The 15875-nt window shown below is 38.5% G+C and overlaps 1 protein-coding gene across 2 annotated transcripts in view; it reads left to right on the forward strand.

Moving 5' to 3' along the window:
• Nucleotides 1-15875, forward strand: part of CD2AP (CD2 associated protein) — a 146293-nt gene that overhangs the window by 25418 nt on the left and 105000 nt on the right. For both annotated transcript variants that reach the window (XM_008958677.5, XM_003833191.6), the window contains exon 2: nucleotides 1267-1427. In XM_008958677.5, coding sequence (XP_008956925.1) covers nucleotides 1267-1427 — 161 coding nt within the window. The remainder of the gene's footprint in view (nucleotides 1-1266; nucleotides 1428-15875) is intronic.

The following is a 15875-nucleotide window of genomic DNA, read 5'->3' on the forward strand; positions in this document are numbered from 1 at the left end:
GGTTGCACTGAAGATGTTGGCCAGGGTTGGGTTCACATTTGGGGCTTTACTGGAGAAGGGTCTGCTTCCAAGCTCATGTGTTTGTTTGTATCATTCATTTACTTTTGGGTTGTTGGAGTAAGGGCCTCAGTTTCCTGATGTCAGTCAGAGACCTCCTTAAGTTGCTTGCTTGTAGCCCTCTCTATAGGTTAGCTTACAGCATAGCAGCTTGTGTCTTCAAAGCGAGCAAGGGAAAAAGTCTCCTATTAAGATGGGCATTACAGCCTTAAGTAATTACATACAATTCATTGTCTTTTTCATTATCTTTTTTTTTTATTTGAGTCTGTTGCCCAGGCTAGGCTCATCAATGCCTTGACGTCCTGGGTCAAGCAATGCTCCCAAGTAGCTGGGACTACAGGTGCACACTACCATGTCTGGCTGGTTTTTGCGTTTTTGTAGAGACGGGGTTTTGTTGTGTTGCCCTGGCTGGCCTCGAACTCCTGAGTTTTTTTGTTTTTTTTTTTGAGACGGAGTCTCGCTCTGTTGCCAGCCTGGAGTGCAGTGGCGCGTTCTTGGCTCACTGCAACCTCTGCCTCCTGGGTTCAAGCTATTCTCCTACCTCAGCCTCCCGAGTAGCTGGGATTACAGGCACCCACCACCACGCCGGGCTAATTTTTGTATTTTTAGTAGAGACGGGGTTTCACCAAGTTGGCCAGGGTGGTCTCCATCTCTTGACCTCGTGATCTGCCTGCCTCGGCCTCCCAAAGTGCTGAGATTACAGATATGAGCCATTGCACCTGGCCTGAACTCCTGAGTTTAAGTGATCTGTCTGCCTCGGCCTCCCAAAGTGCTGGGATTATAGGAGTGAGACATTACGCCCTGCCATCATATTCTGTTGGTTAGAAGTCAATCACAGGTCACGTTGGCAGTCAAAGAGAATTACATAAGGACATGAATACGAGGAAGTGGGGATCATGGAGACCACCTCAGAGTCTGTCTGCTACAAAGGATATGCATGTGATTGTTAAGAGTGTCTGATGGCATGAATTATGCATTATTTTTCTTTTGAGGCTCCCACTTAATAGCTGTATTGTACTCTATATTAAGATATTCAAGAAATTTGCTGATGTAGCCAAATATTTAAAGTAATTGAAATCAGCCTTGCTGATGTCTTTGTGGTATTAAATATTATTGCTAAACAGATTCCTTAGTTTTAAGTTTATTAATATAGTTTACAGTATTTTGTGAATTAGATTTTAGACATTTCGTTTTTTCCCCCTTTTTTAGTTGACTATATTGTGGAGTATGACTATGATGCTGTACATGATGATGAATTAACTATTCGAGTTGGAGAAATCATCAGGAATGTGAAAAAGCTACAGGAGGAAGGATGGCTAGAAGGAGAACTAAATGGGAGAAGAGGAATGTTCCCTGACAATTTCGTTAAGGTAAGTATTTTCAGTTAAATTTCTAGCTCTTGCTTCATAGGATTTAATCTTTAAATGTTAATAAATAGATATACTTTTAAAATTAAAATGTTTTAGATAAATGTTTTCTTTGTAACATTTAAGAAAATAGAGTCCAAGTACCTCTATAATGGATATCATTGTTGCTCTGTGTCCTGCTGGATAGTAATCCTCTATGTATGTGTTTGTGTATATATGCTTGTATATGGTTGTGTGTATCTACCTGATTACTGATTGTTTTAAAATAAATAATAGTTTTCATTTGGGTGGCATTTAGTAATTTATAAAGCAGGCTTGCTGTATATATTCTCATTTGAGCCTACAGTATACTTGTGAAATAGTTATGACAGATAGTAGCCCCATTTTAAATATCTTGATATTTAGATTGAGAGGTTAAGTGATTTTGTCCACTGTTGGTTAGCTAAGACAACAGACTTTGAACTGAAGTCTGGAACAGTTGCCTCACTGGTCTTCTCATTATATTTTGTTGCTTTTCCAACAACAAAATGCATTTGGTCATACTTTTTGTGTTTCAGCATTATAGCAGTTATCTGCCAAACTGTCTTCTTCAACTACTACCAAACATTCCTTTTTTAGTAAGTATTCTAGTCGCTTCTGCCAGAAAACAATCTTTAGGGCTCTTATCAATTACAAACTTATAAAATTCTCAGTAGTTTAGAGAAGAAGAAAAAAAGTAAAGCATATCTGTGTATTTACACATCAGTTATAATTGTTTTGTTTTCTATGTATTAGTTTTCTTACATCCATCTTCATTCCCTGGACTCATTAGATTATGAGCTCTTCTAGGAAGGTTAGAGTATGTATCTCATTTGCTTGTTCAGCTTGGACAGTAGTTGTTAGCAGAATACCTGCACAGAATGGAGGTAATATTTATTTCTTGAATAAACTTGTGTTTATTTTAGTTGTGGTTTCACCTCCAAGTATGAAAACATACAGTTGTCTCAGTATCCAGGAAACACTGTGGATACCAAAATATGCAGATGCTCAGATCTGTTATATAAAATGGCATAGTATTTGCATATAACCTATGCACATTCTCCCATATACTTTAAATAGTCTCTAGGTTAACTTATAATACCTAATAAAGTGTAAATGTTATGTAAATAATTGTTATGCAGTATCACAATTGGTGAGTCTGCAGTTGTGGAGCCTGCGGATGTGGAGGGCCGACTGTATTTTATTCTGCTACAGGGGTACCTTGGAGATACTGCAGGTTCAGTTCCAGACCACCACAATAGAGCAAATGTCATAGTAGAGCAGATATCTCAATAAAGTGAGTCACATGAATGTTTTGATTTCTCAGTGATGTAAAAGTTATGTTTACATTATACTGTATTAAGAGTGCAATAGCATTATATTAAAAAAAGCAATGTGGATACATTAATTTTAAAATATTGGTAAAAATTGCTAACGATCATCTGAGCCTTCAGTGAGTCACCATCTTTTTGCTGGTGGAGGATTTTGCCTTGATGTTGATGACTGTTGACTTAGTGGTTGCTGAAGGCTGGGGTGGCTGTGGCAGTTTCTAAGATGAGACAACAATGAAGTTTGTTGCATCAATTTGCTCATTTAGGGAAAGATTTCCCTGTAGCATGTGAGCTGTTTGATAGCATTTTACTCACAGTAGATCTTTCAAAATTGTAGTCAGTTGTTTCAAACCCTCCTTCTGCTTTGTCAACTAAGTTTATGTAATATTTTGAATCCTTCATTGTCATTTCAACAATACTCACCGTGTCTTCACCAGGAGTAGATTCCAGCTCAAGAAGCCACTTTCTTTGCTCCTCCATAGGAAGCAACTCCTCATCTGTCCATGTTTTATCACAAGGTTGCAATAATTCAGTCACATCTTTATGCTTCACTTCTAATTCTAGTTCTCTATTTTCACCACATCTACCGTTAACTTCCCCCACATAGTCTTGAACCCTTCAAAGTCATCCTTTAGGGTTGTGATCTGTTTCTTCCAGACTCCCATTAATGTTGATATTTTTAGCTCCTCTCATGAATCACAGATGTTATTAATGGCTTCTAGAATGGTGACTCTAGAAACCTTTCCGGAAGGTTTTCAATTTACTTTGCCCAGATTGAGCAGAAGAATCACTATCTATGGCAGCGATAGCCTTACGAAATGTGGGCTGGAATTTAGTGGGGCGATCTTGGCTCACTGCAACCTCTGCCTCCCAGGTTCAAGCGATTCTCCTCGCCTCCCCAGTTCAAGCGATTCTCCTTGCCTCCCCTCGGATTACAGGCTCCCACCACCACGCCCAGCTAATTGTTTGTATTTTCAGTAGAGATGGGCTTTCACTATGTTGGCCAGACTGGTCTCAAACTCCTGACCTTGTGATCTGCCCGCCTTGGCCTCAGAAAATGCAGGGATTACAGGTGTGAGCCACCGCGCCTGGCCAAACTGTATTTCTTAAATAAGAATACTTGAAAGTTGAAATACTCCTTGATCAGTGGGCTGCAAAATTGATATTATGTTAGCAGGCATGAAAACAACATTCATCTTCTTGTACATTTCCAACAGAGCTCTTGGGTGATCAGATGCATCATCAATATGCATTAGTATTTTCAAAAGAATCTTTCTGCAGTAGGTCTCAACAGTGGGCTTAAATTACTCAATAAACCATGCTGTAAATAGATGTGCTGTCATCTAGGCTTTGGTTTTCCATTTATAGAGCATAGGCAGAATAGTTTTAGCATAATTCTTAAGGACCCTAGGATTCTCAGAATGGTGAATATGCAATGACTTCCACTTAAATTACCAGCTGCATTAGCCCCTAGCAAGAGAGTGAGCCTGTCCTTTGAAGGCTTGAAGCTAGGCTTTGACTTCTTTCTACTTATGAAAGTCCTAGGTGGTACCTTTTTCCAATAGAAGGTTTCATCTCCATTGAAAATCTGTTTAGCGTAGCCATCTTCATTAGTGATCTTAGCTAGATCTTCTGGTTAACTTGTTGCAGCTTCTCTGTCAGCACTAGCTGCTTCATCTTGCACTATTATGTTATAGAAATGGCTTCTTTCCTTGAACCTCATGAGCCAACCTCTGCTAGCTTCAAACTTTTCTTCTGCAACTTCCTGACCTCTCTGTATTCAGTGAGTTGAAGAGAATTAGGGGCTTGCTCTAGATGAGGCTTTAGCTTAAGGAAAAGTTGTGGCTGGTTTGATCTTCTAATGACTCAAACTTTTTTTTTTTTTTTTTTTTTTTTGGGACGGAGTCTTGCTCTGTTGCCCAGGGTGGAGTGCAATGGCATGATTTTGGCTCACTGCACCCTCTGCCTCCCAGGTTCAAGTGATTCTCCTGCCCAGTCTCCTGAGTAGCTGGGATTACAGGGGCCCGCCACCACGCCCAGCTAATTTTTGTATTTGTAGTAGAGATAGGGTTTCACCATGTTGACCAAGCTGGTCTTGAACTCCTGACCTCAGGTGATCTTCTTGCCTCAGCCTCCCAAAGTGCTGGGATTACAGGTGTGAGCCTGGCCTCACACTTTCTTCATATCAGCAATAAGACTGTTTTACTTTCTTATCATTCGTGTGTTCACTGGAGTAGCACTTTTAATTTCCTTCAAGACCTTTGTCTTTGTATTTGCAACTTGGCTGTTGGTGTAAGGGCCTATCTCAACTTTCAACATTACTTCCTCACTAAACTTGGTCATTTCTAGCTTTTGATTTAAGTCAGAGATGTGTGATTCTTCCTTTCACTTGAATACTAGAGGCTGTTGTAGGGTTATTAATTAGTCTGATTTCAGTATCATTGTGTCTCAGGGAATAGAGAGCCCTGAGGAGTGGGAAAGGGTAGGAAATGACCAGTTGGTGGAACAGTTAGAAGACACACAATATTTATTAAATTTGCTGTCTGACAAGGGCACAGTTTGAGATACCTCAAAACAATTAAAATGGTAACGTTAAAGATCACTAATCACAGATCACCATAACAGATATAATGAAGAAGTTTGAAATATTGCAAGAATGACAAAAATGTAATACAGAGACATAAAGGGAGCCCATGCTGTTGGAAAAATGGCATTGATGGGCTTGCTTGACACAGTGTTGCACAGACCTTCAATTTGTAAAAAAAAAAAAAAAATTCAATTATTTGTGATGTGCAGTGAAGCGAAGTACAGTAAAATGAGGTAGGCCTGTAACTGTTTTCAGAGGTGAAGTAACTACACTTTATATTTTATCTCTTGAAACAACAGAGAGAGGCTATAGTAGGGAATTGAATATTTAGAGCAAGGTCACTTTATTTTTTGTTTTATGAATTTACTTCTTTTTTTGATCTATAATAGATTGTCATGCAGATACCATGGAAACTGAAGTCAGAATAACTGGATTTAAATGCAGTCAAGTTCCAGCTTTGCCCTTTGCTGGCAGTGTGGTATTAGACAAATCACATAATTTCCCTGTTTTCTCCACTTTAAAGTGGTATTTTGACGGACTACAGTAAGATGGGCTCTAATACATTTTTTTGGTAAAGAAAAATGGCTTTTTAGAGAATTTATTGCAGTTATAGAACACCGATTTCAAAAATAAGTTAAAAGTTAAATACAAAGCATTTATATAGTTCTCTTGAGTGTATGCTAATGTATATTTCTACTGTTAGGAATGATTTATCATGGAACTCCATTTTGAAATACATTTTTCTTTCCTGTTTCAGTATAACTAATACTAGAAGTTAAATTTAATGAAATGCCTGCTAGCAGAGTATATAGTTTATGAGTATGGTAGGTAATAGAGAAAAGTTTAATCTGGGATTAAAAATTAACCACAGGTTACTAGATTATAGTCAGAGACAGCAGTATGAATTTATGTTTAGTTAAAACATGTACAGGTAGATACAGGAATGGTTTTGTATATATATATGTTTGTGTGTTTATATATGTGGGTTAGTGTGCATACACAAATATATGTATTCCTCAGCTCCTATTGCTGAGAGGGCCTAGAAGCAGTGATACCTCAGTAGCCGTGAGTACATCCAGTGCCCAGATCTTGATTTCCAAATACCATTCTCTAATAAAAGGAAGGGCTCCTTGGAAAAATGACTGATTCTGGTGTTTGGGGTAATGAAGATACAAGATAAGCCTGGAGCGTGTTGTGGTGGCAGAAAATTAAGTGGTTAAAAAAACAAAAGGTGGGCCTGTGTCAAAGGGACTTAGAACCCAACCTGAAGGAGCTCCCAATATCTAGAGCTGGAACAGTTTGAGCAGCACAATAATCTAGTATTTGATTTTTATGTAAAATACAGCATAAGTATACATGAGTCCATATTGATATAAATAAATGGTTGAATAAATAAACGGGAGAAAGGATAAATTGAAACAAAAATTCCAAGTGATAATTCTAAATACTTATTTCCTTTTCCGCACACCCCCTCTTTCCTTTCCAAAAGCTTTCCTCAGGTGTGGAATAGACTAAAGGATAGATGGGGCCAGGCACGGTGGCTCATGCCTGTAATTGCAGCACTTTGGGAGGCCGAGGTGGGCAGATTACGAGGTCAAGAGATCGAGACCATCCTGGCCAACATGGTGAAACCCCATCTCTACTAAAAATACGAAAATTAGCTGGGATGGTGGCGTGTGCCTGTAGTCCCAGCTACTCAGGGAGCTGAGGTGGGAGAATTGCTTGAACCCGGGAGGTGGAGGTTGCAATGAGCTGAGATCGCGCCACTGCACCCCAGCCTGGTGACGGAGTGAGACTCTGTGTCTCAAAAAAAAAAAAAAAAAAAAAAAAAAAGGAATAGATGGACAGGGAAAAATAAATAGCAGCTTAGTAGCTTTTAATGGAGAAACTTTGCAAATACTGCCTTTACCAGGTGGTCCAGGTTAATGTCACCAGTGATAGGTTATGTTGATACCATGTATTCCCTTCACCTTTGTGGTATTCTTCCCCAAAGTCCATGATCCTGGCTGGGGAAAACCTCAGACAAACTAAATTGAGAGACATTCTACAAAATACCTGACCAGTACTCCTCAAAAATGTCAAGGTCATGAAAAACAAGGAAAGACTGAGAAATTGACATTGACCAGAAGAGGCAAAGGAGACATAATAACCAAATACATTTTGGTTTCCTGGATTGGATTCTGGAACAGAAAAAGGACATTAGTGGAAAAATTGATTAAATCCATATACAGTTAGTAGTTTAATAATAATGTACCAGTGTTAATTTCTCAGTTTTGAAGTGGAATGTGGTTATACACACTATTAACATTAGGCAAAACTGAATTAAGAGTGTGGGAACTTTCTACTTCCTTTGTAACTCTTATGTACATCTTTTTATTCCAAAGCAAAACTTTTATTAAAAAAAAATTACCCATAGGTAATCAACAGCAATGGATAATACACAAATTAATAAGGTAGTTGGCTTTATCACTTCAGATGTGTATGTTAAAATTCAGGGGAAAGCTGTAATTTAAAATTCACTGTCCATTTGAAAATAAGCTTCCTATTGGGACATTAAGGTGCACGTTCATCCTGGCTAACACAGTGAAACCTCAACTCTACTAAAATACAAAAAATTGGCCGGGGGCAGTGGCTCACGCTTGTAATCCCAGCACTTTGGGAGGCCGAGGTGGGCGGATCACGAGGTCAGGAGATTGGGACCATCCTGGCTAACGCGGAGAAACCCCGTCTCTACTAAAAATACAAAAAATTAGCTGGGCGTAGTGGCGGGCGCCTGTAGTCCCAGCTACTTGGGAGGCTGAGGCAGGAGAATGGTGTGAAGCCGGGAGGCGGAGCTTGCAGTGAGCCGAGATCGCGCCACTGCACTCCAGCCTGGGCAACAGAGCGAGACTCCGTCTGAAAAAATATATATATATAAAATAAAATACAAAAAATTCGCCGGGAGTGGTGACATGCGCCTGTAGTCCCAGCCACCCAGGAGGCTGAGGCAGGGGAATCGCTCGAACGTGGGAGGCGGAGGTTGCAGTGAGCCGAGATCGCACCACTGCATTCCAGCCTGGGTTGCAGAACGAGACACAGTCTCAAAAAAAACAAACATAAAAAGGTGCATGTTATTTTGTAAATCTGTGAATATGGACTGTGGATGGTGGAACTAGGCTTCTTGTAAAAAACTCATGTCCCTGTTACTAATTCAGATAGCTATACTGAAGAACAAGGATAGTCAAATTGGGCTGGAAGATGAATAGAAATGCTGAATCGTTTTTGTGGCTTATTATGAAAAACTTTAGACACCATAAGTTTGTTTTGTGACAAACTTATGCCCATTTCATTGTCCCTTTGCAGTGTGTTTGTCTTCCAGTTTTAAAAGTATTTTACAAAGGATATTGAACACAAGGATCTATGAACTTAATGTACAGAATATTATCATTTTGCCATCTTCCTTCAGTGTTACTTTTTAATAAAGAGAACATTACAGATGAGGTTGAGTTCTCATCACCTCCTTCTCATTTCTCTTCCTTTGCAGGACCACCTGTGTTCTTAAGTTGTATGTATCCTTTAGTCCATAGTTTTACACCTGTTTGCCTGTGCATAAACAAATAGTATTTTGTGTGATTTAGACACTTACATAATTGTTTCACATTGCACCTTTTCTTTATATTTAATGTGAGATTTCAACATGGATACATAATGTAGTTGCATCTGTTACAAATGGGTTTTATAACACTAGTTAGCTTATAGGTAATTAGTAGAGAGAAATGATGTCAGGACAATGAGAAAGTGTGTTAGTTTATTTTCTATGTAGGAAGAGCTGTAATAAAGATTGTAGGATTATGACTTCAGCAAGAAAATGGAAGCAGCTTGGAGTTCTTTCGAATCTGAATACCTTTTTTTTTTTTTAAAGTAACCATCTGTATCTCTAAGGGTATCTTCCTCAAAGTTTACAGTTCTGGCATTGAGGGTTCTTAAATCCTGGTGCTCACCTTCACTGTCTCAGCATCCATAAGCCAACCAACATTCCCACTTAATTGTTTTTTGTTTTACATTTTTAATAGCTACTGAAGAATTCTTCAGTCATGACTGCTTGGGCAGTCTAAATTATTGCCTATCTATGTAGGTTCTAGTTATTATTTGTTTTCGTTTATGGTGTTGAGGTCCCAAACTGCATAGGTTTTTGCATAAATTGAGTGGTCTGCAAACTCTATTTTTTATATAGTCACTGGTATTTTTAGTGTTTGATTTTGAAGTTTTCACATAATAAGTGGTATTTTAGTGTTTTTTTTTCTCCCAGAATGCAAGGTGTTTAAGACTGCACATACAGTATTATAGGAGAGACACCTTTACTACTAGTTACTTTCTAATCTCTGCATAGTATTCCATTGTCCGGCTAAGTATTACATATTTTTTGGATATTTAGGACTGTTTTTCAATTTTTAGCTATTAAGAAATTTTTAGCTATTAGAACTTCAGTAAACATCTTTTTTGGGGTATGTGTACAGCTGAAGATTTGCTGACTCCTAGGGTGTACACATGTTCAACTATACTAGATGTTGTCTGATTTCTCTCTCAAGTAATTATACCAATTTAAAAACGTCTGATACCATCAGACTTAAAAAAATTTTTTTTTTGTGGGGGCTAACCTTACAGATGTACAGTAGTATTCACCATGTTGTGGTGTTTCATTTTCATGATTACTAGTGAAGCTAGGCATCTTTTCACATTTCAGTTCCTTGTGTACAGCTTGTTCAGGATATTTCTTCTATTTTTCCTTTGAGTTCTTGTTCATATTCTAGTTAATTTCTAGTAGTTCTTAATGTATTTTAACCACTAGACTTCTGTCTTCCTTCTGCTTATGTGTGTTTTATTCCTCGTAAATGCTTTTTGTGACTTGTCTAAGTATAAACAACTTTACTATTAGCTGTAAAATTTTCATTTTTAGTATGTCATCAATCTTTTTTTGTGTTTAGTGTGATTAAATGTTTTTCACTTGGAAAGATATGAATAGTCTACTTCACTGATTTTTTTTTAGTCATTTCATTTTTATTTTGTAGCTACAAATCATAAACTATACCTCATTAATTTGTTATGTTTAAGAAGTAAGCTAAAACTGAGGAGAAACCAGGCTAACTTAGCAGATATTACTACATTCTTAACTTCAATGTTTTAGACTAAAGTAGAGAATAAAGATTTATTTGTAGGTGTAACTTTGATTCAGTATCAATGTCTTGGCTAGTTCATATTTGGCACTTGGTTGTTGGAGTTGCTACTTTGTAATTGAGATAAAACAAAATAAACACATTCCAGTAAACAAATGCTTAGTTGACTATGACATATTTTGGGGTGTGGTGAGAAGAATCTTTCCTACAATTTATTTTATTGGGGGAAATAACAGTGTAAAACAGGATAAATTGTAATGCCTTACATGACTGAATGGCAGACATGTGATAAGATGATAGGTGCTACAGAATCTTTGAAAAAATATCTTTCAGAAAGGGGATTAAAAGTAAAACTAGGCTGGGCGCAGTGGCTCACACCTGTAATCCCAGCCTTTTGGGAGGCCAAGGCAGGTGGATCACCTGAGGTCAGGAGTTGGTGACCAGCCTGGCCAACATGGTGAAACCCAGTCTCTACTAAAAATACAAAAATTAGCCAGGAGTGGTGGCACGCACCTGCAATCCCAGCTGCTCGGGAGGCTGAGGCAGGAGAATTGCTCGAACCCAGGAGGTGGAGGTTGCAGTGAGCCAAGATCACACCACTGCACTCCAGCCTGAGTGACAGAGTGAGAGTCCGTCTTAAAAAAAAAAAAAAAAGTAACACTGAATTGGTTCTTAAGGTAGAAAGTTATAGGAGTACTGAGTGCATTGTAGATCTGGCAAAGGTATTAGATAATTTATGGTAAAAAGATAATTAGGCAGACTACTTTGGCTGAATGAAAGTTTTCATATGGGGGAGTAATGAGATTTAAGACTAAAAGCATGGGTTAAAGTAGGGGGTACAGTATATTTTGAAGATTGCTTAAAGATATTTAAAACTATTTAATAAATTAATCTGAATGAGAAGGAAGGGTTTTCCAGAAGATAGAGTTGGGGCTATAAAGTATAATAGAGATCAGAGCATTTTACATAAATAAGATGGATAGGAGTGAAGTTGAATAGAAAATGTCAGTTTATCCCCCTAGGTAGAATGGTTAAATATTGTTTTGTAAAACTTTTGTGTCAGGTGTTGTTGGGGGAGGTTCTGAGTGTGTGTCTTTAAGTGTGTTTATATGCGTATATATACTGGGATTGTTACAAAGGTTTTCCCCCTTTATTCTGAGGAAAATGGGAGACTTCAAAGAGAACAGTGAAAATGATCAGATTTGAATTTAAAAAATCAGAATACTGAGTTATGATTTACAGAATAAAATACACCCATTTTAAAGTGTATTTCTGTGAGTTTTGACAAATATACCTATGCAGCTATACCTATATACCTATGCAGCTAGCATAACATTAAGATACTAGAACATTCATTATCTGCAAAAGTTTGTGTTCTATTGCATTTGTGCCTTGCAGGCTAGTGGCAACCACTGATATGCTTTTTGTCACTCTAGATTAGTTTTTCTTTTATAATAATTTAGTATAATTAATAATGATTGGCTTTTTTGTGTCTGCTCTCCTTTGCTAAGAAGCATTCCATTTTATGTATACCACAGTGTTTATCCTCTTTTTACCTGTTGATGGATATTTAGATTGTTTTCAATTTCTGAATATCAGGGGTAAAGCTGTCATAAACATTGATATATGCCTCTTGGTGTGAACATATATTTTCATTTCTTTTGAGTAATACTTGGGAGTGGGATTGCTGGGGTATATAAGAAACTGCAAAACTATATTCTGAAGTGATTGTCCCATTTCACATTTCACATTTCCATCAGCAATGTATGAATGTTCTAGTTGATGTACATCTTTTTAAAAATCAACCACATGTCCCTTTTTGCAATAGTTGTGACAGGCTTTTCAGTTTTATTTAGATAGTGGGTCTCTTCAGTATTCCTGAAAAGAGTATGAATTCCCCAGGTAGCCTCTGTTGTGGTATTTTTTAGAAAGAGACACGGTAGTACTGTGGCATATCCCTCCCTACACTCCGCCTCTTGGTGTTCCAATTCAGTTGTTTTATTCTTATCTATTTGCCACTCATTTATTTATTCAGATATTTACTGAGGTTCCTTGTGCTAGGACTTTTTATAGGTGGCAAGAACACAACTGTGAATAACACAGATAACTTCACTCTTTTTTAATGAGTTCATATTCTAATGGTGGGGCAGACAAATATGCAAAAGAATAAATGAATAAGATAAAGTTAATTTTTGATAGCCATAAGCACTTTGAACAAAAATGCTTGGGGAGGTGGAAAATGACATTGATAAGTTGGGTGGTCTAGAATAACATCTCTGACAAGATTTGGCCAGTAAAACACAGGAGAATGCAGAGTAGATAAGGAATGAATTCCCTTTGAGAAGGATCCCTGAAATTAGACAAAGTAGGCTGCATGTGATGGTTTGGGTTTCTAGCTACTCTGCTAGAGCTACTTCAGGAAGAAGATAGTTTGGCATTGTGACAGGAGTACGGCCTTTGGAATCAGGATGTGTAGACCTCTGTTTGACTTCTTTTGATCACCGTGCCCTTGCCACTGTATCCACACAAGTACCTGTTGTGTGTTCTTTCTGAAGATGCTTCACCGTAGAGCATGAGTTTTTTCCTGTGTCAAAGCAGGGAACTCACCTGTTAGGATTGTTTGGTAGCAATTAGATTTTGTGTGTCTATTCCTTGTATGTAGATATATAGTGGAATTTATTATTTCATCCTGTTATCTTCTTGCTCAAGAACTGCCCATTCATATCTGAAAGGAGAAATTGGAGAAGAAAATCACCTAAATTATAAAATTAGTCAACAATTTTTTTTGAATACCTATAATATGGCAGGCACTGTTAAGTATTAACAATAAAATAGGGAAAAAGGCAGAACTTTTCAAATTGCCCTTTTAAAAGAAGTTAGTAGTTTTCAAGGAAGGAGAAAAATAAAGAGGAAAACAGTTAAAATGAGAAAATGTGGAACTAGCAGTTAGCTTGATTAGTCTATTTGCTTAAACTAGGTAGTAAAAAAGATTTTAGTGTGTTAGGATTTGAGTATAAGTTCTAACTTCTTAGGGCAAAACAAATTTTGTTAGGTCTTTTTTGTGGAACTAAAGTCTTGTGTTTAGAAAAATGACCTGTGGAAATGATCTTTTTTTTGTTGAGTCCTTTGGAATGGAAAAAAGGCAGTTCATTTTAGGTAATGGGCTAAATTGACTATGGAAAGTTGTTTCGGTTACTGAGACTGGGGATAAAGCAGACATCTCTGGGGCCTCGTTATTAAAAACTGAAGATTGTGTTCAAGTCCTGGTAGAAGTATCAGTGGTAAAAATATTTATAACAGTCAATATTGGTTGAGGACCTTGGATCTAAATATAAGCTTTATTTTCCTAAAGAGGAAATCTATGCTGAAAAAAGTGAAATGAATTGTGCCAAAGTCCAGTGCCTCACTTGGTCTCTGTTGACAGTTGTCGGGAGGGGCTCCCCACTGTGTTTCCACTGATACCCGCCTTGGCTGGAGAGGCAGATGTACTTCATTAGTGCTGTCCATATGGCCTCCGCTGACAGCAGGGGGAAGGAAGGTGTGGTTTGTTTTCACCTAGTGTGGAGGGAAGTCCCGGCTGTATACTTGGCCTTTTCTGGTAACCATGCCGCTGGTGGGTGGTGGTTGGGGGCGAAAATGGGGTCTATGGTGGTGATTGGGGCGCCTTATTATAGCCTGATGAGGATGGAAGTCTAGGTTCCCTACTTGGTCATTGCTACCATGGGCAGGACTGGTGCTACAGTTTTTTTTTTTTTTTTTTTGTCCCTGTGGTGTTTGACTGTGGCACAGTGGTTATTGTCTAAGAGCTCTCTGTCTTGCCAGTCTGCCTGTTTTCCTGGTCATTTGGCTAGGGCTAACACTAGTGGGCTTTTCTTGAGTTTTGTTTTCTTCTTTTCTGCTTGCATTGGCATTTCTATGTTGCAGACTTCTCCAGTACCTAGCCTGGGATATAGGCAAAAAGAATATTAGTGAACTCACTGCCATGTTGTTCCTCAGATTCTGAGGAACTCGCTCAGTTCCTGTCCCTGGCTGGTCTGCCTTCTTTTCAAAATTTAATTAAATATTTATTTTTTACATATGTAAGGTCCAGAGCTTTAAACTATATTTAGCAGGAAGAATAGGGAAACACCTACTCCATCTTTCTGTAAGGGAAAATCTAGATGGTGATGCTTGTAATGCACATCCATAACAGTTGCTTATGTTGCTCATAAGTAAGGTTTTTACTCAGTCTAAATACTCATAATTATAAAAGTTCTTTTCTATTAGAAATGGCATAGTAGGCCAGGCGTGGTGGCTCACACCTGTAATCCCAGCATTTTGGGAGGTCAAGGCGGGCAGATCACCTCAGGTCAGGAGTTTGAGACCAGCTTTGCCAACATGGTGAAACCCCGTCTCTACTAAATATACAAAAATTAGCTGGGCGTGGTGGCGGGCGCCTGTAATTCCAACTACTCGGGAGGCTGAGGCAGGAGAAGTGCTTGAACCCGGGAGGTGGAGGTTGCAGTGAGCCGAAATCGCACCACTGCCCTCCAGCCTGTGTTGCAGAGTGAGACTCCGTCTCAAAAAAGAAATGGCATAGTAATAGCTGTTTTTAAGCTGTTGTTATTAAGCTAGTGTTTGGAAAAGTTTAAATATTAGTTGCCATTAAAAAAGAAGAATAGATTTGCATTCAGCAAAAAGGTAATAAACGTAGTTGATACCCTTTAAGTTATGACTTGCTTCTGAAGGTTAAGATAACACATGAGATTTAAGATAACTCTCACGCCTGTAATCCCAGCACTTTGGGAGGCCAAGGCGGGCAGGTCACCTGAGTTCTGGAGTTCAAGACCAGCCTGACCAACATGGAGAAATCCTGTCTCTACTAAAAATACAAAATTAGCTGGGCTTGGTGGTGCATGCCTGTAATCCCAGCTACTTGGGAGGCTGAGGCAGGAGAGTTGCTTGAACCTGGGAGGCGGAGGTTGCAGTGAGCCGAGATCACACCATTGCACTCTAGCCTGGGCAACAAGAGCGAAACTCTGCCTCAAAAAAAAAAAAAAAAAAAAAAAAGAAAGAAAGATAACCTAACAGAGCAAGTGACTAATTGGAGACATTGAATAATTATTGGTGGACTCTGTTCACTGCTGAGTTTCATATAAAAGGGTGCAGAGTCTGATCACCTGAGGAGGCTGGGGAGGAGCAGGTGAGGAGGAATACTTAGAAGGTGCCTTTGGTAGTGAATTTTACAAGCGCCAGAGCACAGAGAGTCATGGAAAAAGCAGAGAAATATCAGCGGAATGATATCAAAAGAGAAGGTTAACAAAGTATTTTTATTCGCTGTACTTAAAAGAGTGTTAGCAGGACAGTATTTGTTGATAAGGGG

Source organism: Pan paniscus, chromosome 5 (genome assembly GCF_029289425.2).
Source record: "Pan paniscus chromosome 5, NHGRI_mPanPan1-v2.0_pri, whole genome shotgun sequence".
Classification (NCBI taxonomy): Eukaryota; Metazoa; Chordata; class Mammalia; order Primates; family Hominidae; genus Pan; species Pan paniscus.